Here is a 25,111-nt window from a genome sequence, read left to right as displayed (position 1 = left end):
TGTGCAATAAGATCGCTCTTCTGAGACTGGGTTATCACATTGCTGGGAGTGTTTGATGCTCCTAGAGGCTAAAGTATCTATTCCCTAATACTCTAATAAACCTTTGTAAAAACAAAAAATAACTTAATAAAAGAAAAATCTGATGATTAGAAGAACATAAGAATTAGGAGCAGGAATAGGCCATTCGGCCCCCCGAGCCTGCTCTGCAGTTCAATAAGATCATAGCTGATCTTCTACCTCAATCTTCCACTTTTCTGCACTATCCCCATATCCCTTGATTCCCTTAATATCCAAACCAATGATTATGTAAACTTTTTATTTTAGAAAAGAATGGAACACTTGGAACTAATTTTGAAAAAGTTCTGTCATTTATGTACTTTTATCTTTCTTTTTAACTTGTAGGGGCCGAAATTGCCCCTATCTAAAAGAGCCTTGGCCTTTGAGGCGGCCACGGGTCGGTAAGGACTCGGTCGGTGCGGAAGGCCTGCCATTTTGAAAATTGCCCTCCTTTCTTTTTGGAGTGGTGTACAGGACCGCCCTAGCCGTCTTCCCACCGCGCCAGGCACGTGCCAGCCCCTTACCGACCGGTGGCAACCCCCCTTTCCACTCCGTGTGGAAAATTCCTGCGGGAAACTGCCCCGCGGGAGCGAATCAGCTGCTGCTCGGTGCCCCCGACAGCATTCCCCGGCGGGAAGCTTCTCGTGGCTGGGAGGCACATCGGCCCTTAAAAGGAAGGGCGCACTGCGGCGACCACCATTTAATTTTAATTGTCGGCCAACTGCCAGGTCGGCCCGACAATGGTGGTCACGGGTTCGGCCAGGCCACCAACAAGCAGACTCTTGGGTACCAGGCCACTGGCCCAGCTGAAACCCTCCCTGGTGAACCCAGTGTTTGCCACTGAAGTGGCTGCAGAGTTCACAGTGGCCCTCCCCTTTAACTGATGACTCGGAGCGACGGCCGTTCTGGCCCGTCTGCACTTCCGCATTGCTGACGACCCCACATCTGACCCGCTACAAAAAAAACAAAGAGCTGAATTTCCCCGGAATGTCTACCCCATGAATTGGGGCGGACAGCACACTTAAAAAAAAAACGGAAGGTGCGCCCTGTTTGGGGCGGAGGGCAATTTCAGCCCCTTAGTCTTTTTATCACGTACAATATAAATTTTATAGAGTATCTGACTTAAAAAAAATGTTTTATTGCCTTTGTTAATTCAACAAAAGTATTTAAACTAGAAGCAGTCTTGTATTAAACTGTAACTATTTGCTTTAGAACTCTTGACGATGCAGGTTGTAGTCTCGGTACTGCCTGTAACTTGGATCTTTCAGTCTTACTGAATGAGTGCTGCCAGTCTTGTCTAGTCTTTTGGTAAATTACTTTACAATAAAAGAAAGATATTGTGAGAAGGGAAGACACCTTTCTCAATAGAAAAGCACCATTGTTAGTTGATTGTAAAGGCCAGTGGTCATAGAGAAATCTACTTCACAGACTGTCCCTCTGTTTCAACATAATAAGGCTATGTTGAAATGAGCACCTGCATGACAAGAATGTAAATCCAATTTTTAAATGTGATAATTAGGCTTAGTTTAAGCCTAATTTATTCATGTTCTTAGCCCACGAAGATAATTTATTGATAATGTAGCCATACTGTTTATCAATATTATACTTGTGCTTAAATTTATCACTTAAATTTTTGATGTAATTGGCGGGGGAAAAGTGGTGAAGTCGGTTAGAATGCATTCTATGATTTCTGTTGGTTCTGGTTGAGACTGGAAGGATAAAAGTTTCCTTCCTGAAATGACCAACCATTGCTTACAAGTCTACCAAGATGACAATTTCACTTGGATCGGAAGGGTTGACAGTGAAAAAATTGAATTGCCAAATGACAACTGGATGCAACAGAAGGGTGGTCTTCTGAGACTGGGGACAAAACACACTTTGGGGCAGAATAGGAGGAGCTTTATTCTGCATTTAACTTTTGTTTTCCTAACCCAGTAATGTGTGATTACTGACACAGAGTGGCAAAGTGGAAAAATGTGCCTTTTCCAAGCACTAGCATTCCTCAATTGATGCAGGCAAACAATCATCAAAAGTGAAAGTTGCAATAGCTTTAATTTATGATCATCTAATATCAATGCATGGAAAACATATATATGTTGTAGAACATATATAACATTTGTTAGACCAGGCAAGATACTTTAGCCATTCTATAAATTGAAACTTTGCATCTTTGGGTCGATGGTTAGTGAACAATGTGTATTGTATTTGCACCTGTTCAATCAGTGTGAGAATGAAATAAAATTACAAAATAATTACAGATGAGGGAAATAGATTCATCTATGTTAAATTTGGAAGATGAGCACTGCAGTGCAACTTGAAAATATGGTTAGTATCAAACAAGCTAATGACGAGGAGAAAGCCACCTCACTTGGCCACCATATACATATTGAAGGATGAATGGGCTTTATTTTCCCCACCATTGGATGCTGTTTTTTGACATCCGCTGATTTTTTTTGAGCAATCTTGATTTTGCAACTTTCCTCAAAGTTTGTACGGCGGCGGCGACTGTCAGTGGCGGATTTTTTGTACGGCAGATTTTTTTTTTGGCGCAGGTCTGGTTGAAAACTGATTTTCACGTCCTTTTTTGGCCCTTTTTGGCCATTCCATTTAACCGATTTTCGGCAACACCGATTTTTTTTCAGGACAGCGCACAGTGGCCTTAAGTACCAATCAGAAAAACCCTACGTTAACTTAAGGAAATCAGCGCTGAATATATTTGAGTTTTTGGAGCGAGGGACGAAGACAATTTAAAACACAAATTCATTATGATTTTTGCAGTGGGAACTCGGAAAATAACTCGGAAAGTTAATTTTTCCCAAAGAATGATAGAAATTTAATTTTTTCCATATTATGTGAGAAGGCAAATTGCGACTCCACCCCACCACAGAATCTCTGCTCACGGGGCTCCAGGCACGGGTCGGAGGAGTGCCCGAGGCAGCAGAATCGCTCCCTTGGCCGGACACAAACACAGGAGCTCAGTGCTTGGATTCCACCCTCCCCACCCCGAGCTCAGCTTGTAAAGAAGCCCAGGGGGCCGGGTGGAATACAAGCGCCGAGCTCATGTGTTTCTGTCCGGCTGAGGGAACGATCTTGCCGGCATGCACTGTGCATCGGAGATGGCACAACACAGCAGCAAGCATACGCATTTCGGCAAAAGCTCAGTGCCATAAATCACTGCGTCGTGTCTCCATAGAGTCAGAGCTTAGTGTTGCGCATGCGCGCAGACCAGGGTGTGGTCCGTTCTACTAGGGCACCCAGCAAAGGTGTGTGTACTGTGCTTCAGTAAGTACTGTCTCACAATAACAAGAATAACAAAATTAAGAATAATAATTATGGGCGCAAATATTACTATGCCTCATATAGTAAGGTTGGTTTACATGCATACCATACAGAGGCAACGGATAATACGACGCCACCATAGCAGAAACCAGATCGCTCGGGCATTAATGGGGAGGAGGCCATACCCTGATCGAATCTGCAGGGACAGGCGCTCATACCTACACCTGATTGAGGCAGACTACATTCGCAGGCTGCGATTTAGAAAGGAAGTCATCACCGTGATCTGCCAGCTAGTCAGGGCAGACATACAGTCAAGAGGTGGCAGGAGGACTGCCCTACCTGTGGCAGTGAAGGTCACTGTAGCACTTGCCTTCTATGCTTCTGGCTCATTTCAAGCAGCAACTGGGGACGTGCTGCATCTCGCAGCACACCACACATTGCTGCATTTGACAGGTGACTGCTGCACTGTATGCCAAAAGCGACCAGTTCATCAATTTCCCTATGACTATGCAGGCAATGTGAGACAGGGCTGTGGGGTTCTCCAGAATTGCTGCCTTCCCAAAGGTACAGGCTGTGATTGACTGTACCCACATCGCCATGAGAGCACCTTGGGACGACTCCGAGGTTTATCGCAACAAGAAAGGGTTCCATTCCCTAAATGTGCAGTTCATCTGTGACGACCTGCATCGGATCATGGCAGTGGATGCCAAATATCCAGGTAGCATCCATGCTTTCATCCTACGTGAGAGCATTATATCTACAATGTTTCAGGAGCTGCCAGAATGGCAGAGCCGGTTGCTCGGGGACAAAGGGTACGGACTCGCCATCTGCTTTATGACCCCCCCAACGCATTCCCTGCACTGAGCCAGAGCGTCGGTACAACATGACACACATAAATGCACGGAGTATCATAGAGCGGACAATTGGCATACTGAAGCAGTGTTTCCGATGCCTGGACCACTCGAGGCTATCTGTAATATGCCCCTCACCACATCAGCCAGTTCACTGTCGTGTGCTGCATGCTGCACAACTTCGCCATCATGAGGGGCCAGGCACTGAACATTGAAGATCCTCCTGAGGGGGGAAGAGGAGGAGGAAGAAGAGGAGGCTGACAACGAGGAGGACCAGCAGCAGGAGGAGGAGGACGAACCCATGCCACCACCTCAACCCGCAGGATGATGGTGGAGGTGGCGGTCTCGTACACCTATAGCCATAGCTAGAGACTTGCGTCAGTGGCTAATCCGTGATCGCTTTGCTGCCTGAAGGCTAAACGGCCCAATGTTGACTCTTTGCACCTGTTTGTGTGAAAAAATAATGTACATAATACATAATGTGTTGGTTTATATTGCTTTAATTTAAAAAAATAATGTACATGATAATGAAGAAAACAAGTAGCAACAACAAACAAACAAACGCTAGCTGCAGCCATCTTTCCTCCCTCTTATTCAAAGACCTTAGCGCTGTGTGCCCCTGTTGCCCTTGTTATTGCCTCTACCCCTACCTATGCCCGTTGTTTCAGACTTCTGCTTCCTCACCCTGACCCAAGGTTTTTTCTACTTTCTACGCGAAGGCGCCTTTGTTGTTGGTGGGGTTGGACAGGGACAGACCTAGCCGACACCATTGTGGAAGGCCCGGGTTCCTCGGATTCTTCTTCAGCCTGTGGATCAACCCATGGCACACTACCTGAGGTTGGTCTGGGGATTGGAAAGTGAGTGTCAGCAGTGAATGCTGCCAATTGCTGTTGGGCAATGACAGCCAGGGTGTGTCCACTTCTTGTAGCAGCTATCTCCAACATTCTCTCCCTAATCTGTCCTGACACTGCATCAGCTGCCTCCGACATTCCCTCCCTAATCTCCGACATTTCCTCCCTCATCTGTCCCAACACTGCATTCATTCCTCCGGACAATGTTGCTACTTCTACTGACAGTCCTGCTAATTCTACCCTCACTCCACCCATGGTGTTCAGGAGTGATCTTGTTAGCTCACTGTTCTCCCTACTCATTTCCATGATCTTTCCTGTATCCCCTGCATCCTGCATTTCAGGTTGAGCTCACCTTCCCACCCTGCTCGGCCATATCCCAAGTGTGGCTTGCTGCAACCCACTGGGACCCGCAGCCTCAGACTGTACCCCATGAAATGTCGCATCGGTTGTATCGCTCAGCAAAGGGCTTGGCATCCTCAGGGGGTTCACCGGCTCCAGTTGTAATGTAACCATCTCATTATTAGGGTCTTTCTGCTGCCCTTCATTGTCCAGCGCATCCTCGTCCTGAAGTTGATGAAGAATATCTAGACTGGCGGCCTCCTGATCTTCTGCTTCAGCTTCTGTCTCTTCCTGATGCGCAACATCTGCAAAACAGAGCAGCAGTTTGGTTAGCAGCAGGGGAGGGGGCAGGGTGACATGAATACACAGGTCACACAGTGCAGGCTCTTTTCAAAGACCATGATACCAACCCGGACTCTGCAATTTGCAGTGCTTACCCTCTCTCAGCGTCCACATTGGTGGTTGATCATCTCTTGTGAGATTTAATCATATCAGCGATCCTCTGTTTCACGGCTGTTAGTTGCAGCTTACTTGGTGCACCTCCTCCAGTTTTTGACCTTTCTTGATTGATCTGTGACACCTTCCTCTGTAAAGATGAAAATAGAACTTTTTAAGAGAGGGTCCTTCTGCTGTGGTGACCACACACACACACATTGGTCACATTTACAAATGTAATTGCAGTGCATAAATAAAAATATTACTTACAGTAACTGCTTGGCCAAGTTCCTGCCACTTCTTTTTGATTTCTGTACTGTTTCTCAGGGTCATGGCCACTGCATTGAACTCTTCTGCAACTTGGTCCCAAAGTTTTGCTCATAGAGAGAGTTTCAGTTTCTTTTGTCCCATTCTTCCTTTGTTCTCAAGCACACCCCATCTCCTCTCAATGATGTCTACCAGGGGCTCAATTTCTTCTGCTCGAAATCTCTTGGCCCTTCCCCCTTCACCTTCCTCTTCCCTTGGATCAATCTTTTGCAGCTAAAATTTAAATGTTCAGATCTAGCTCCGATCCCAATGTGTTCTCACAAGCTGCTGATCCAGACCAGGAAGTTCACTGGATGCGCGGACACACCCGTCACATAGAAAAAAGTTTTTTTCCCCGGCGCATGCTCACTGACTTTTCGGCGCACACGTGAAGCTCCACCCCCAGATTTAACTTCAGGACCGCAGCGCCAAAATTAAATTTTACTTTGGTGAAAGTTATTTTTTTTTTCCGACGCAATCGGGCACAAAAAAATCAGCTGTACGTCCTCCTGGGCGCCAAAAATCGGCAAAGAGGAAAATAGAGAACAATATGTTTTACTTTGAAATGATCGCTCGCTTCTGCAAATTGGAGGTTACAGCACTAGTATTTTCAATTTCAAGTCTTCCGAAAAACACAATGTTGGGCATCTCTAAATGTTCACTGCTCAGATTGTGTGAAGTATTTGTAGATCTGAAAGTCAGATACCAGTATATTCACTTTACAAATTGCAGATGTGAACTTTACCAGTCGAACAAAGATGTTAACTTTAGAGGAGGGTAGGGAGTAGACTGTATGCGTACACTGTCCACATAAAGTTAACATCCTTGTTAAATATACTTTTTCGAGCTTTTTTTTCATAAAAGAAAAACATTAACCCTTTTATTTAAAGATCCTTTCTGGGGGAAAAAAAATATTCACATATACCAATATTCAAGTGGATACAAAACAGGTGATATTACATTCTGCATAAGTGTCTTCATTTGAAATAATGAACATCAGCCTAATTTCTAGTGCCCTCTTGTCTCTGAGAGAAGATACCAGACTTATTTTTGCATACAGCTAAAAGGAACTCTAATTGGTCTTCTAGTGTCCATTATTTCCAGACATATCAATCTTGGAGAAATGTTAGGCATAATGTTTGTGGTCATCAGCTAATGTAATGATATGAAACGTGTTTATTTTTAAGTGACGTTACATTCCTAAATCCAAGATGAGTACACTTGGCACATTTGAGTCTGCCTGCATGTGGATGCCTCTGGTACATCTTGAGAATGAAAAGGGGAGTTCAAAAGCGATGTGCAAAATGTAATTGACATTTGACTGACAAATGTAAGGGTGTCACAATTACACTGCGTTAATAGAATTATAAATTGCTGAATGCTTAAATTTGGGAGTTTTTTTTAAGAAAAATGCTGTGCTAGTGAAGAATACATTTTATTTAAAAAGGAATAGAGTGGAATATTTTCTTGTTGTATGGTCAATATGTTGACATTGTATTGACAGAATTGTTGCAACAGCTACAGCAGCAGTTAGTAGAGACTGAGAGAAAAGCAACGACATACATGAAGAGATACAGCAAGATACAAGAGGATTATCACAGCCTGATTGGAGTCACTGCTGAGCTAGTAGATTCCTTGGAAGCTACAGTAAATGGGAAAATGGTAAGGGATTTCTCAACTAATCCATTTATATTTTTGATGCATCACTTTAATTGAATAATTTATATGTTGGAATTGAATAACAGCAAAATTGTTAATTATTACATATTTTAATTTAAGTATGATTGATTCACACACAGAATTTGTTTTAAAAGTGAGTACTTCAGCTAGTCACTTTTTAGTTGATATAACAAAGGGCAACTCTATTGGGTAAAACTCCATTTTGGCCAAGTTCATACAGGAACAACACACTACAAGTGATTCACCAAATTTATAGCGCACAGCTGTTCCTGCCTCAACTTGCAGGTTGGGAACATATTAAACATTTATAGCAGGTGGGAGCTCATATAGAGTAGAGTGGAATATCATTGAAGTACAGGTGTTGCAATTATTTAGAGGGATGAAGCAGCCATTTTAAAGACTGCAGAGCAGCTTATGGAGAAACAGATTCTGAAGAAAAGTTAACTAAACCTATAAATGGAGTACTTCAGAAAAAGTGTAAGGTTCACTGATATAGCAGTGGAGATATTGCTGCATGAAGCTGGTGAAAGGAGGGGTGCTCTTTTTGAGATTGTTGGGCAACCACCCCAGAGGAGAACAGTTCAGAATGCCAGATACAGGTTGCTGACAGAAATAATGCTGTCTGCAATTTCCATAGGCTTGGATACAAATGTAAAAGAAGCTGGCAGCCCTACAGAAAGCTGACCTAGTAAGTGACTCCCAACAGTTCCCTATACCAAGTAGATGCCCCAGGTATGCAGCCCAGAAAGCATTTGTTCTGGACCTGTTACACAAAGCACTCAGAAAATACACCTTCAAGCTGCAACGTAAAAGTGAAAATCTCTTTCCACTGACATCTTAAAAGGACTTCACACAACCTAACCGCATGATACATGTGCATATTCATATGCAGGATGGACACTAGAGTATCCTCTTGAAACTTCCATCTTTACCCCCTGAGTATTGCCTGCATGGAGGGCAGAGGGGAAAATAGGATGGGCAGAGGAGGGGCATCATGGGTTTGTTTTCCTGAGGTATGATCACTCCTACCAGATTGTCCTCGCTCCACTATACTCAGGAGATGCTTAGCCCTGTGATGTCGACAAAAATATACCTCTGTTTTAAGGCTGCCTCTCTGCTTGTAGGACAAGATGGATCATAAATGGATGGAACATTCCTATTATATTGACCTATAAGCACTGTTTGAGTGGTTAGCCGCTAAATGGTGGGGTAAAGTGGCTGGGCGAGAGGTGCAGGGGGCCAGCACATGAGGCTAAAGTCAGAGGAATAGAGAGATTTGGGGGTGGGGGCTGTCGAGCTGAAGGGGATTACAGACATAGGGAGGGAAGGGGGGAGGGATGAGACCATGAATGGATTTAAATAGGATGATCATTTTAAATCTGAGACATTGAATGACCAGGAGTCAATGTAGGTCAATGAGGATAGGGGTGAGAGTTAGGATATGAGCAGCAAAGTTTTGGATGAGTTAGGATATTGATATTAACCAACTTTGTTTAGTGTAGGAAATCACCCACAAATCCATGGAATATTGTTGTTTAATTACAGCCTCAAACCAGGAAGCATGTGGTCAGATTATGACTCCAATTGACCTCTAAAATTCATCCAAAGAGAACAGGACTGGAGTGTCTAATAAGTTTATATTCTTTTGCTAGAAGTTTGCTGCTATTAAGATATGGCGGCTGGAGAATGTACATAACCATATTACAATAATGGGCAAAATAATTTATTCAATGTATTATATACAGGGAAATTGTTAACTAATATAATTAATGCCCACTGAACAATAGATCTCTATGGAATGCTTTAATGATCTAGTAGGCTGCTGACAAGTTTTTAATGCATAGTATCTATAAACTTCTTTTGAAGAGACTTTTAAAATTCTCCAGTAAGTAGATTACTGATTTCATACAGATCACTAGAGAAGAAGAATTATTTTCTGCAAGTAAACAAGCAGCAAAGCCAGTGGTGAATTACCCTTAGCTGATGTTGCATATCTTCTAGCAAGTGACTAAAGAGACCTAAAAGCAGGCCATAGCTGCCCTCTTAGCTGGGGCATTGTGTGTTTCACAAACAGACACACAAAAAAGGTAAAAAAAAACAGTTAGAAAACAAGGGCCTCCGGTTTTCAAGAGCTGCAAGGCCCGCCCATTTGCCATCCAAAGGACCGCCGATGGCCACCAAGAGACCGGGCGGTACTTTGTCTGAAAGATTTCTCTAAAAGAGGTGGCAGTACTGCCCGGCGGCAAAATAACGGTTTACGCAGTCAATCTGGGCAGCGGCGGGCGGGAACTCTCAATCTCGGTGGCAAATAAGCTTGCTGCCCAAGTGCCGTTGAGGATGGAGTTGGGGCCCAGGGATGGGGGGGAACGCTGAAAAGTAAAAAACACCAGCAAAAAAAAACCCCACTAGGACACCTTCAGGGGACCCTATCCAGGTAAGTTGCTGCAAAAAATTTGTTTTAAAGATATTCACTAACGTTTCCTTTCAAGTCTTCATATCTACCGTCGGAGTAAAAACAGCCTCCATGCAGCGGTCCTTCCCCCTGCTGGCACCGACTCCCACCCGCACCGATCTGGCATCTCCGCGGGCAGGAGAGGCCACTTATGCGACTTGGCCACCAGAGGACGTCAGCGGGCGGTTCCCGGCGGTGCTCCCCTCCCGCCCACTCAGCCCAAGTGGAAACTGGGAGAAGGAGGAAAACGGCAGTCGGCGGCAGTGGGCAGTAAGGCCACCAATATCAGGGCCCAGAGAACAAAATGTATCGTATTTAAGAATCACTTGCTGATATCTATTTACTGTTACTAGATCACACCAGAATACCTTCAGAGTGTCTGTGTGCGACTGTTTAGCAACCAAATGAGACAAAGCATGGCCCAAAGCATTGACTTCACAAGACCAGGAACTGTAAGTACAAACCATTGGATTTGTTTCTAAATCTGGTGAACTAAATCTGAGATTTGCATTAATTATAAGCTGTTACGTATAATTATCCTACTAGTTTTAAAATAACTAGATTCATTTAATTTCCCACTAAGGTACTGTTGTGCAAAAAGCTGTACTGTGCTAGCTCACAAATTGCCAGATTTTTTAATTCAGTTTCATAATTTGCTATGGTGGGATTTGAACAAGACTGCAAGGTTGCTTATCTAACAAAGAAGAAGTTGCATTTATATAGTGTTTTTAACAACGTCAAAGCGCTTCACAACCAATGAAGAACTTTTGAAATTGTCACTATTGCAATGTAGGGAAAGGTGGCAGCCCGTTTGCGCACAGCAAGTTCCCACAAAGATCATTGAGATAAATGACCAGAGAATCTGTTTTTGTTGGTGTTGGGTGAGGGATAAATGTTGGCCAGGATACTGGGAGAAATCCCTTGCTGCTCTTCACATAGTGGCATGGGATCTTTTACGACCTTCTGAGAGAACAGATGGAAGATGGCACCTTCAATTGTGCAGCGCTCCCTCAGTATTGCACCGTCCCCCTCTCCTTCAAATCTGTCTTCACCTCTCTCAAACAAACAACCCTTGACCCCCTCCGTCTTTGAAAACTATTGACCCCATCTTCAAATTCCCTTTCCTCTTCGAAGTCCTTGAATAAGTTGTCGCCTCCCAGAACTCCATGCTTGAATCCCTCCATTCAGGTTTCTGCCCCCGCCACAGTACAGAAACAGCTTTTACCAAGGTCACAAATGACATCCTAATTGACTGCGATGAAGGTAAGTTATCCTTTCTCGGCCTGTCTGCAGCCTTTGACATGGTTGACCAAAAAATTCTGCAGGCTCGAAGGGCCGAATGGCCTACTCCTGCACCTATTCTCTATGTTTCTATTTTCTATGTTTCCAACGCCTCTCCACCGTCGTCCAGCTGGAAGGGACTGCACTTGTCTGGTTGCATTCCTATCTTTCCAGCCTTAGCTATAGAATCACCTGCAATGCCTTCTCGTCCCGCTCCCGCACAGTCACTCCAGGTATCTCTGAAGGATCTATCCTTGGCCCCTCATTTCTTATCTACATGCTGCCCTTCGGTGATAGCATCCGGCGACACAGCATGAGTTTTTGCATGTGTGCTGATGATACCCAGCTCTGCTTCTCCTCCACTGCTCTCAAACCCACCACTGTCTCTATACTGTCAGACTGCTTATCCGACATCCGGCACTGGATGAGCAGAAATCTCCTCCAATTAAATATCGGCAAGACCGAAGCCATCGTTTTCGGTTCACACTACAAACTCAGTTCCGTTGGCACCGATTTGATCCCTCTCCCTGGCAACTGTCTGAGACTGACCAAGTCTCTTCGCAATCTCGGTGTTATATTTGATCACAAGTTGAGTTTCCTACCTCCGTAACATCGCCCGTCTCTGCCCTTGCCTCTGCTTATCTGCTGCTAAACCCTCATCCATGTCTTTGTTACCTCGAGACTTGACTATTCCAATGCACTCCTGACTGGCCTCCCTAGTTCTACCCTCCATAAACTTGAGGTCATCCAAAACTCTGCCGCCCGGATCCTAACTCGCACCAAGTCCCGCTCACCCATCTCCCCTGTGCTCGCTGACCTATATTTGCTCCCAGTTAAGCAATGCCTCGATTTTAAAATTCTCATCCTTATTTTCAAAACCCTCCATGGACTTGCCCCTCCTTTTCTCTGTAATCTCCTCCGGCCTTATAATCCCCCTAGATCTCTATGCTGCGCATATTCTGGACTTTTGAACATCCCCGATTTTAAATGCTCCACCATTGATGGCGTGCCTTCAATTGCCTGGTCCTAAGCTCTGGAATTCCCTCCCCAAAATATCTCCATCTCTCCACTTCTCTTTCCTCTTTTAAGATGCTCCTTAAAACCTACCTCTTTGGCCCAGCTTTTTCTCATCTGTCCTAGCATCTCCTTATATAGCAGTGTGAAAATTGTTTTGATAACACTCCAGTGAAGCGCTTTGGGATATTTTATTACGTTAAAGGCGCTATATAAATATAAGTTGTTGCTGAAGTGACAGCCTAGATTATGTGCTCAGGTGTCTGGTGCAGTGTTATAATACATTTACCGCAGTCCATGTATTATCCTAAATAGACATACAACACCTTCTGTGTAATACAGTGGTGTAGTGGTTATGTTGCTGGATTTGTAATCCAGAGGTCTGGACTAATAAACCATAGAATATTAAGTCACATCGGTAATGTATTTGTTTCATGGGTTCTTTGCTTAACAATTCATAACAACACATTGCTATTAAGAACTAGTTGGTTTATTAGCAAAAGGTTTATTAATCACACTACACATTATCAGTTCATCCACCAAGCTCACAACCACCTGCCTCATTGTGGATCCCCTAAACCCAACTGGCTGGGGTTTTATTGAGTCTTGTGAGCTCACGTGGCTGGTTAAGCCTCTCCCAACTCAACAGCTCTACAAACTTGTGAGCATACTCACAGGTGCATACATTACAACATCCCACCATGGCAGTTTGAGAATTTGATACGGCTTGAAAGAAAATCTGGAATTAAAAGGTTAAAAGCTGTTGGATTGTTGAAAAAGAAACAACTAGTTTACTAATGTCCTTTAGGGAAGTAAATCTGCTATCCTTATTCAATCCTGTGGTTGACCCTTAACTACCCTCTGAAGTGGCTTAGCAAGCCACTCAGATGTATTAACCTCGACAATGCAACTGTTAAAGAAGACCCACCATCACCTTCTCTAGGGCATCTGGGGATGAGTAATAAATGCCGCAATTGCTAGCTAGACCCATATCCCGAGAATGAATAAAAAATAAACAGAAAGTATGTTTTAAAGAGGCACTTGTTCTTGATGGCTGGATCATGTTCTATCAGATAAGCTGCTACTTCTGAAAGACATGTAAGGAGGTCTTCTAGATAATTAGATGAATTGAAGTTATTTTCATTAGGGCAATTTTTACATTTTACCTGTGTTTTCAGCATTGTTTCATTGATACGTGGAAATAATGGCCCAAATTTTCCTGAAGTTTGTGACATACCCAGTAAATTATGTACGGTGACAAAAGCTTTTGTTTGACCCCCCCCCTGCGGGTTTGCTACATTACCAGATATTGAGTATATGGCTCATTGAAAGTGAAGGCTTGTTTATGGGTGTGGTCTTTGACACGGTGCACGAATGAAATATCTGAGTAAAATGAGTAGTATCCTCATTATCTTATAAACATAGACATGAAAGAGGTAGCAATGAGACTTGATTTTCTCAGCTAAAGTTCAACAAATACTTCTCAGTCTGGGTAAATAAAGTGTTTATAAACATGGATAGAGATTCTTAACTCCTACTTTAAAAGTGTGGTTTCAGGACTTTCTCTAACTGCAAGTTATTTAAAAAAAAAACAAATGGTACTATACGACAAAGTCACTGTGGGAGTATCTTCACCACATGGACTGCAGTGGTTCAAGAAGGTAGCTCACCACCGCCACCTTCTCAAGGGCAAATAGGGATGGGCAATAAATGCCAGCCTTGCCAGCAACGCCCACATCCCAGGAACAAATAATTAAAAAAAACACAATTATGTATTTATGTATATATAAATAACTTTTTTATATCCATAATTTCTTCAGTGGATGACTTAAGTCTACTTGTGTTTTAATTTCAAAACTCGTTTGCTAGATAAATGGAATATAGTACCACAATATTTTCATAGTGCACGTATCTAGTAGTTTATTGAGTACACTTGTTACTGCATGTAATTGATCGATACTTTTTACAGTTTATCATGTAGATTTTGGGACAGTGTTGGCACCTTATAATTTAATTTTTAATCTTAACATGAAAGAGTTTACAGTAATTACTAATCATCATGGAACATTATCTAAGCTCAACTTTGCTACATTCAATCAAGCTCAGTGATACAAAATTATGACTGAGAAAATAATTTCTGTTTTGGTGAAATTCTTGAAATATTTAAGCACAAAATAACATACTTTTGAATTATGCTGACCATGTTCCTCCTGATGGATCATGTATCCACTTGTATACCTTGATCTCATTGTTCAAATCAAGCAACCACTGCTTCCATTGACAAAGGTATCTCCAATTTTGCACACAGTTTTGCCACTATTCACTGTTTTTGAAATTACACTTTCCACCTTTTTTATTGTACCGTTAAACTCACTTGATATTAAACATTTCTAATATGAAGTCTAAGAATTATAGCTGTATAATAATTATTTGTTTTCTTTTACTGAGAACTTCCTATTGAGTCACTTATTTTTCTTGCTATAATTATCCTGATGATAGATAAAATCTAAACAACTTATTTACATTTTATTTTGTAACTTGTTAATTTAAGATGACTTTTAAAGGAAATTTATTTTAAACCATATACTTGAGGTTTTAGTTTTTTGGTCTGCATTTAGACTTCAATCTTTTGCCTTCAACTGGACACTTCCACCACAAAGACCTTTTTGTCTGGTGGAGACAAAAGGTTAAAATCTAGATGTTGTACTTGCTTTTAAATATTTATATTATTAGATTTGCTTTATTTTTTGTAAGTTTTCTAACTTCTGTGAATGTTTTCTATTTTATTGTCTGGTTATCTATCCAACAAAGGATGTTTACATTAAGAATCCTTTTAACAGTGAAAGATCTGTGAGTTTCTAAAATTCTTTCTAGCCTTCTGAATGCCTGTCCCTGTCCTCCCCTTTCGTCTTTTTCCATCAATGATACATTTTTCATGCTATATACACAACATATTATGCTTTCTGAATTGGAAATAGTTACATAACTGTCTTTCTTTAAAAAAACAGTGTATTGAAAAAATTATCCAAAATACAGTAGAATCTGGTAATAGTGATCAATAGTCCTCAGCAGCTCAGATAGTAACATGACCAACTGAGCAATATAGGTGAAGGTAGCTATCCCATGATTCCAATGCACTATAGATTGTATTGTATTGCTGAACAATAGTGCTTAACATTCACAGCCACTTAAAGCAGCTGACCACTAAACAGCCACTCAATTTCTCATCCTGCTACATTACTTAAATGTCACGACCATTAAAACAATTTTAGGGCTATTATATTGTTCCATTCCTTTTTACACAATTTAAAAACAGTACTCTTGGAGTCCTGCTCAAGGCTTATTGGCACTTCAAACAGCTGGGTTTGAGTTGAAATTAATGACCGGAATAACTTTTTATAGTATTAACAATCTGAGTACTGCATCATGCATCATCATCATAGGCAGTCCCTCGGAATCGAGGAAGACTTGCTTCCACTCTTAAAATGAGTCCTTAGGTGGCTGAACAGTCCAATACGAGAACCACAGTCCCTGTCACAGGTGGGACAGATACTTTTGAGGGCATCCGGAATGGAGGAGGCGCTCAATCAACCCTCGCGCCATAACAGCTGTTCAATATGTTGGTGAATATCAGTATTCCCTCACCTCTTCACCACTGCTGCCCACTGACACCCTGAAACTGTTTCAGAAGGTTGAGAGTAAGGGAGGGTGGGACAGGTTTGACGCTGCCTGCGCTTGATTTCTGCATGCTCTCGGCGATGAGACTCAAGGTGCTCGGCGCCCTCCCAGATACACTTCCTCTACTTAGGGCAGTCTTTAGCCAGGGACTCCCAGGTGTCAGTGGGGCTTTGCGGGTGTCCTTGTAACGTTTCCTCTGCCCACCTTTGGCTCGTTTGCTGTGAAGGAGTTACGAGTAGAGCACTTGCTTTGAGAGTCTTGTGTCTGGCATGCGGACAATGTGGCCTGCCCAGCGGAGCTGATCAAATGTGGTCAGTGCTTCAATACTGAGGATGTTGGCCTGGTCAAGGACACTAATGTTGGTGCGGCTGTCCTCCCAGGGGATTTGTAGGATCTTGCGGAGAAATCGTTGGTGGTATTTCTCCAGCGACTTGAGATGCCTACCGTACATGGTCCATGTCTCTGAACCATACAGGAGGGCGGGTATTATTACAGCCCTGTAGACCATGAGCTTGGTGGTAGATTTGAGGGCCTGGTCTTCGAACATTCTTTTCCTCAGGCGGCCGAAGGCTGCACTGGCACACTGGAGGCGGTGTTGAATCTCGTTGTCAATGTTTGCTCTTGTTGATAAGAGGCTCCTGAGGTATGGGAAATGGTCCAGGGCCGTGCCGTGGATCTTGATGACTGGGGGGGCAGTGCTGTGCTGCGAGGACAGGCTGGTGGAGGACCTTTGTCTTACGGATGTTTAGCGTAAGGCTCATGCTTTTGTTTGCCTCAGTAAATATGTCGACTATGTCCTGGAGTTCAGCCTCTGTATGTGCGCAGACGTAGGCGTTGTCCGTGTACTGTAATTTGACGACAGAGGTTAGGATGGTCTTGGACCTGGCCTGGAGACAGTGAAGGTTGAACAGGTTCCCACTGGTTCTGTAGTTTAGTTCCACTCCAGCGGGGAGCTTGTTGACAATGAGGTGGAGCATGGCAGTGAGGAAGATTGAGAAGAGGGTTGGGGCGTTGACGCAGCCCTGTTTGACCCTGGTCCAGACGTGGCTTGGGTCTGTAATGAATCCGTTGGTAATGATCACGGCCTGCATGTTGTCGTGGAGCAGGCGGAGGATGTTGACGAACTTTTGGGGGCATCCGTAACGGAGGAGGCGCTCCATCGACCCTCGCACCATAACAGCTGTTCAATATGTTGGTGAATATCAGTATTCCCTCACCTCTTCACCACTGCTGCTCACTGACACCCTGAAACTATTTCAGAAGGTGGCAGTTGGGTAGAAAGCAAATCATAAAATGTAAACCAATAGGGATTCCAGTACAAAACTGTTGAGTGCAACCAACCAAGTTAACACAGGGTTAATACAAATGGCAAACATAATTTAAACATCATATCCAATGTTCACTTTAAGTAGTGATCACTAGAAGCAGATTCCACTGTAGGCTAGTTGTGCAGATTTCTCTACAATTACAAAGTATTGTTAAAAAAACAATTCTTACAACTGATTTCTGTGATTAAATCATAAAGATTTATAATATCAAATCATAGGCCTAGATTTTGCGGTAGAACTAATGGGAGGTAATCAGAAAATCTTTGGGCAAGTGCAAGTGTAATAAATGGCTCGGGCCATTTATTCGCCACTGACCACAAAATCTAGACCATAATATTTGAGAGCTAAATTTCACAATGACAGTATATGTAAAGAAGGAAACATTAATTGATTCAAAACCCATTTCTGCTGCGTTGTTTTATATGTTTAATGCATCTCTCTTGCAAGTTTTTACATTCAAGAACATTTTCTGTTAATCTTTTGATGCAATTGTTCAGCCTGTATTTCTTCTATGTTTTAGAACACATGGTTTCAAACTTATGCATTCACTTTCCTGGGCTATTTACAAACAGTGTATGATGTGATCTTAGCATGAAGTTCTGGTTACGTCTTACCTTGCTTGTCATTATGTGCAGTGCATGTAATCTCTACAAGCAACAATAAGCTCTACTAATGAAAAGCAAAAAATACTATAATCTCCAACGGTGTTGCCATCGGGTATCTGCTGATTTTTGTCTTCCAAATGCATTCATAGATGCTGTATGAATGACCCAATTATAATTAAACCAATGCATTTAAACAATGTTCTTTAAATTTCTTTTAAAATAGGCATCATCTATGCTGAGAGCATCCATAGTTCCTACTACGTAAGTGACTGTTAAATGTTTTCAAGTTAGAATCTTTTCTTATACTAGTACATCTCCTGTGGTGTTGTTCATATACAGTCCAGACATGAAGTGCAGCTTTGATGTTTATTGCATTACTGCTTCAGCCTAGATGTGTCTCTGGCTTGTCCATGGCTGTAACTGAAGCAGTAAACATTACTATCTCATTCAAAACATTTACATACCTTTGACACTGAAAGATAGGGACCTCACAAGTGTACTATTTGTAATTTGCCTACCACCTTACAAAGATTACTTAAGATGCAAGTTTGTTCTCTCCCGTTATAGTGTTTGTTCTCTGTGGTTCCATTGTGGGTTTGCAGTATTTGCTTAAGATACAAGGGGAACGAAATTGGACAGCCCCCAAAAATAGGTGTGGGGGTCGCGACAAACAATTACCCTGCGTCCATTCAGTGTGATGCATGCAGCACACCAACTTCCTGCTTCCTGCTCATTACCATGATTGTAACATACCACCAGCGCTAAATTGAGTTGAGTGGCTGCACGCCTTAGCAGGTGGCCCAAAATTGTGAGAGGCTAGCACGAGTTAAAGCGAGCCTGCACTACTTAAAGCCAGCCTGCAAGGAGAGGTGCATTGTGGCTGGAACAGGTGGTGGAAGTCCTTGTACAAGTTACCCTGACATGGAAAAAGACTGAATTATGGCACAGTATGGGAGAGAGCGTGCTCCAAGATTCTTGGATGCTGCCATAGAGGTTTTAGTGGAGGAGGTGTAAAGGAGGAGAGAAGTGCTGTATCCACAGGGGACCAGGAGATCAGCCAGACAAATGCTCAGAAGGCAGTGAGACTAGATAGCTGTGGCAGTCAATGCCAGGATTCAAGCCCCGAGGACCTGGATACAGTGCTGCAAAAAGTTCAGTGATCTCACACAAGTGCTCAAGGTTAGTGAATTCATCTTCAAAGCCATATCCCACTAACTGTTCTATTCTAAAGGATACAATTCTAAAGAGGGTGCATGAACAGAGAGACCTGGGGGTATATGTGCGCAAATCGTTGAAGGTGGCAGGACAACTTTGTAGATGACACAACACTTGGAAGTACAGTGAGCAGTGAGGAGGATAGTGATCGACTTCAAGAAGACATAGGCAGTCTGATGGAATGGGCAGATGCATGGCAGATGAAATTTAACACAGAAAAGTGCAAAGTGATACATTTTGGTAGGAAAAACGAGGAGAGGCAATATAAACTAAAGGGTACAATTCTAAAGAAGGTGCAGGAACTGAGAGACCTGGGGATGTATGTGCACAAATCATTGAAGGTGGCAGGGCAGATTGAGAAAGTAGTTAAAAAAGCATACGTGATCCTGGGCTTCATAAATAGAGGCATAGCGTACAAAAGCAAACAAGTTATGATGAACCTGTATAAAACACTGGTTCAGCCTCAATTGGAGCATTGTGTCTAATTCTGGGCACCGCACTTTAGGAAGGATGTGAAGGCCTTAGAGAGGATACAGAAAAGATTTAAGAGAATGGTTCCAGGGATGAGGAACTTCAGTTATGTGGATAGACTAGAGCAGAGAAGATTGAGAAGAGATGTGATAGATGTGTTCAAAATCATGATGGGTTAGACAGAGTAGATAGCGATAAACTGTTACCATTGGCAGAAGAGTCGAGAACCAGATTTAAGGTGATTGGCAAAAGAACTAACGGCGACATGAGGGAAAACCTTTTTACACAGCGAGTGGTTAGGATCTGGAATACACTGCCTGAAAGGCTGGTGGGCGAAAACTCAATCGTGGCTTTCAAAAAAGAATTGGATAAATACCTGAAGGGAAAAAAAATGGAAGGCTGTGGGGAAAGGGCAGGGGTGAGTGGGACTAGCAGAAGTGCTCTTGCAGAGAGCCGGCATCGGCTCGATGGGCTGAATGGCCTCCTTCTGTGCTATAACCATTCGATGATTCTATTCTATGAACTGCACCACACCCCCATCTACCAGCAATCTCTATGAATTAGTACTCGTACCTCACATTCACAGCTACACCTCACCCTCACACACTAAGCACTGCTGCAAGCCTCACACCCATATTTCTCACCTTGCACACACTGCCAGCTATTCAACTATGACAGCCACAATACCCAAACAGATTGCACCACACTCACTGACACACTTCCCTCTCTCGCAGGACAAGGTGGTGCACAACCAGAGGCAACAGAAGCTAACCGGTGTGAGACGGTGAAGTCTGCATGTCCTAACCCCCATGGAGGAGACAGTGCTTTCAATCATTGGAGTGGCCATTTCTGAGGCCGTGGCCAGCGCCGGGGCTGAAACCAAAGAAGATAACGGTATCCCCATACCTAATCCTCCTTCTCACATTCCACTTCCCCCTCATCCCACAATCTCTTCTGATTTACAAGTTGCACATGGTGTAAGCATGCACCTCTTGCTTTCCCGCCTCCCCTCACCACAACCTTACCCTTGTGCCTTTCTCCTTTCAGAGACCCAAGAACTGCTATCTGGCCAGGCAGTGGTGGAGGAGCAAAAGGTGGAAGAGCAACAAGACATTGATGATGAAGAAACACACTGTCACTCAATTTCACACACAGCCACCAGCTCAGATACTGACACTGCGCATAATGTAGTATAGAGACGGGATCTGTATGTTGTGAGACACCGGGCACGAGTTGCCTGCAGCCAGGGCAGGTGCCAGCTCCCTGCGGGGAGAGGTCGCAAAACAAGTTCTGCTGCAGAGAACTCAGATGAGTTCTTCAATCATGCAGGCTACAGAAGAATGCTGATGGGTATGCACAATGAATTGCTTGGTACATTGGCAGGCCTGCCAGAAAGGCTGTGTGCAATGTCAAGGAGCATGGCGGAGTCCGGCACCAACTTTGCACAGAGCTTTGAGCAAAACTTGGAACCTACCCTTTCCAGCATGAAAGTGGTGGCCACCCCCATTAGCATACTTGTGGGCCCAACCATGATGCAGCATCTGATGGCCGATGTCTCAGCTTCCATTGCAGCACAAGCAGCAGCCACCCAACATCTGAATGCTACAGTGGAACCTCAGACTACTTTCATACACGGTCAGCTTGCTGTCGTCGTGCAAGCTCAGCTTGCTACCATGCAAGCTCAGACTGCTGTCATCATGGCTATGGGTACCAGTGTTCAAAGGGGCTTGCAGGATGTCACAGTAGTCGAGCAATCTCTCCTCCAACATATTACTAGGATTGCTGAGGCACTGTCCCGGGGGAGTGGCAGCGTCTCCGTGGAGCACGAACTTGCGGTCCTCTCTCAGGATGCCAGCATTCGTCCGCCCACCACTCCCACTCCGTCAGTGCCCTTGTTGTTGCCCGACTGCCAGACAGCCCAGACTGCTGCCGTCCATGCGAGATGGTGCAGTCTGAAGTGGTCCTTCTAGGTCCAGAGCTGCTCAAGGTCATCCTCCAAGGCCATTTACAGTTCCCCCCCCCCGCCCCCCCCCCCCACTGAAAGTCAGCAGCCTTACACCAGCCATGCTCCAGCCACTGGGTAACACTGCGAAGGAGCACTAAGACAGGCAAAGTCACACAGCAGACAGGCACTAAAGGAATGAATAGAGGTGATTATTTTACGTTTGTATGCTTTGATCTATAAATTTGGTTTGGAATGTTTATTTTTTGTTGTCTTTTAGTTTTGCATTGTGGCCAAGCAGGCGCTGTGAGGCTCAGTGACAGAGGGAAGGTACGGTGTGGGACTGTTGGTGAATGGGGAACTGGGGTTGCGTTTACTGATATAGTAGTCGGATGAGTTGTTCACGGACAATCCGGCCAGAAAGGGGCTGTCCAGGTTGCCTTCCTCCTCCTCCTGCAACTCCCGCTCCAGAGCTGTTCGCCATATAGCTGGTGGCAGGGGCTGTGCCCTCATGGGGATGGAGTATAAAAGTAGGGAAGTCTTACTACAGCTATATAAGGTATTGGTGAGGCCACATCTGGAATACTGCGTGCAGTTTTGGTTTCCATATTTACGAAAGGATATACTTGCTTTGGAGGCAGTTCAGAGAAGGTTCACTAGGTTGATTCCGGGAATGAGGGATGACTTATGAGGAAAGGTCGAGTAGATTGGGCCTCTACTCATTGGAGTTCAGAAGAATGAGAGGTGATCTTATCGAAACGTATAAGATTATGAGGGGGCTTGACAAGGTGGATGCAGAGAGGATGTTTCCATTGATGGGGGAGACTAGAACTAGAGGGCATGATCTTAGAATAAGGGGCCGCCCATTTAAAACAGAGATGAGGAGAAATTTCTTCTCTGAGGGTTGTAAGTCTGTGGAATTCACTGCCTCAGAGACTGTGGAAGCTGGGACATTGAATAAATTTAAGACCGAAATAGACAGTTTCTTAAATGATAAGGGGATAAGGGGTTATGGGGAGCGGGCAGGGAAGTGGAGCTGAGTCCATGATTAGATCAGCCATGATATTGAATGGCGGAGCAGGCTTGAGGGGCCGTATGGCCGACTCCTGTTTCTATTTCTTATGTTCTTATGTTATGATGGCAAGGTTGTGCACCATGAATCTTGACACGCACTCTGCCGAGTACTGCAGGGCTCCTCCAGAGTGGTCCAAGCAGTGGAAGTGTTGTTTCAACATGCCAATGGTCTGCTCTATCACATTTTGTGTGGCAGCATGGCTCTCACTGTATGCATATGCTGTACACGTGTGCGTGGATTGCGTACTGGAGTCATACGCTATGTTATCAGCGAATCGACCTTGTCACCCAGTGGCCAGCCTTTGTTTTTTTGTGGAGGTTCAAATGTAGATGACACAGCTGACTGCTGCAGAATTATGGCATCATTACTGCTGCCAGGATACCAGGCAGTGACTTGAATAAATCACTTGCTGTGGTTGCACACCAGCTGGACATTGAGGAGTGGAATCCCTTCCGGTTGCAGTACATCTCAGAGTTGATATGTGGTGCCCGCAAAGCAACATTCAATGGCACCCTACACTATGGCACCCTACAGCCTGTCCTCGCCGCACAGCACTGTCCCCCCAGACATCAAGATCCATGGCGTGGCCCTGGACAACGCGGATCACTTCCCCTATTTAGGGATCCTCCTATCAACAAGAGCAGGCATTGCCTCTAGTGCGCCAGTGCAGCCTTCGGCCACCTGAGGAAAAGAGTGTTTGAAGACCAGTCCCTCAAAACGGTCACCAAGCTCATGGCCTACAGGGCCGTAGTACTACCCGCCCTCCTGTATGGCTCAGAGACGAGGACCATGTACAGCAGATACCTCAAGTCGCTAGAGAAATACCACCAGCGATGTCTCAGCAAGATCTTGCAAATCCCCTGGGAGGACAGATGCACAAACATTAGCGTCCTCGTCCAGGCCAACATCCCCAGCATTGAAGCACTGACCGCACTCTGCTGGTTAGGCCACAAGACATGAGACTCCCAAAGCAAGCGCTCTACTCGGAACTCGTCCACGGCAAACGAGCCAAAGGCGGGCAGAGGAACGTTACAAGGACACCCTCAAAGCCTCCCTGATAAAGTGCGACATCCCCACTGACATCTGGGAGTCCTTGGCCATAGACCACCATAAGTGGAGGAAGTGCATTCGGGAGGGCGCTGAGCTCCTCGAGTATCGTCGCCGAGAGCATGCAGAAATCAAGCGCAGGCAGCGGAAGGAGCGTGCAACAAACCAGGCTCCCTCCCCACCCTTTCCCTCAACGACTATCTGTCCCACCTGTGACAGAGATTGTGGTTCTCGTATTGGACTGTACAGCCACCTAAGAACTCATGCTAAGAGTGGAAGCAAGTCTTCCTCGATTTTGAGGGACTGCCTATGATGATGATGACACTATGGGGAAGCCTGCAGTCCTAGCAAAACCGTGTGCTATTTCCGCCTGCTAATCTATGTCAAGAGAGAATGAAATGTCGTCAGCTCTCTTTGAATACTGAGCTTCATTGACCTCCCTTACGCAACAGTGGATGGCAAACTGCGAGATGTTGCGAATATCTCCAGCTCCAGCCTGGAAGGAGACAGACACACAAAGATTCATTGCCACGGTCACCTTCACAGCCACTGGCAATGTGGTCCTTGCACTGCCCTAAGATTGAAGTTGTGGCTGTAGCAGGTGGCAGATTTCAGTGATGACATCCTTACAGAAGCGCATCCATCTCACACACACTTCCTCGCTGAGGGGCAGGTAGGAGAATTGCTCTCTGATTGCCCTGGGCATATATGGCCTCCTGCTAAGAGCCCTTCTACCCTTGTTGCTCCTCCTCCTTCAAGCAACTTGCCCTGCTCTATATCGCCTCATCATTTTCCCAGTCATGCTGTATTCCAAGGGTAATGCCTACGACTGCACCCATGTCTGGGAGCAAATGGCTTGTACAGAAGCCTTGAAGTCAGGACAAAGTCCTTCAGCACCTGCCACACCTCTCCCTGTAGATTTTAGCAACTTTAAAGAACTCTAGAGATCACCAAACACTTATCAACAGTCAGTAGAATTCAATCAGCCACTAACTTGAAAGTAGTTGATGATGCCTTTAAATAGCATTGGCAGGGGGTCCTTCGTGCCGCTGAATGCGTGTTCAGCTGGTCGAGCTGAAACGATGGCATTAGCTGGAGCGTTGAGCTCTAAAATGGCAGCGCTGGTGTCAAATCGGCATTACACGATGATTGACTTCATGACCTGCTTCCTCTGCATTCCTCTGGCGGATGCTCACTGCACGCAC

At 44.4% G+C, this 25,111-nt stretch overlaps 1 protein-coding gene across 6 annotated transcripts in view; it reads left to right on the top strand.

Moving 5' to 3' along the window:
* The window catches only part of LOC139265897 (lisH domain-containing protein ARMC9), a 182,921-nt gene that overhangs the window by 80,953 nt on the left and 76,857 nt on the right, over positions 1 to 25,111 (top strand). For 4 of the 6 annotated variants that reach the window (XM_070883456.1, XM_070883457.1, XM_070883458.1 and 1 more), the window contains exons 9-12: positions 7,623 to 7,780; positions 10,604 to 10,702; positions 15,357 to 15,395; positions 18,380 to 18,417. In XM_070883456.1, the coding sequence (XP_070739557.1) occupies positions 7,623 to 7,780; positions 10,604 to 10,702; positions 15,357 to 15,395; positions 18,380 to 18,417 (334 nt within the window). The remainder of the gene's footprint in view (positions 1 to 7,622; positions 7,781 to 10,603; positions 10,703 to 15,356; positions 15,396 to 18,379; positions 18,418 to 25,111) is intronic. The other 2 variants (XM_070883460.1, XM_070883459.1) reach the window with 1 other exon arrangement.

Source organism: Pristiophorus japonicus, chromosome 6 (genome assembly GCF_044704955.1).
Source record: "Pristiophorus japonicus isolate sPriJap1 chromosome 6, sPriJap1.hap1, whole genome shotgun sequence".
Classification (NCBI taxonomy): Eukaryota; Metazoa; Chordata; class Chondrichthyes; family Pristiophoridae; genus Pristiophorus; species Pristiophorus japonicus.
The sequence above is the reverse complement of the archived record's forward strand: the minus strand, read 5'-3'. Positions and strand labels throughout refer to the sequence as shown.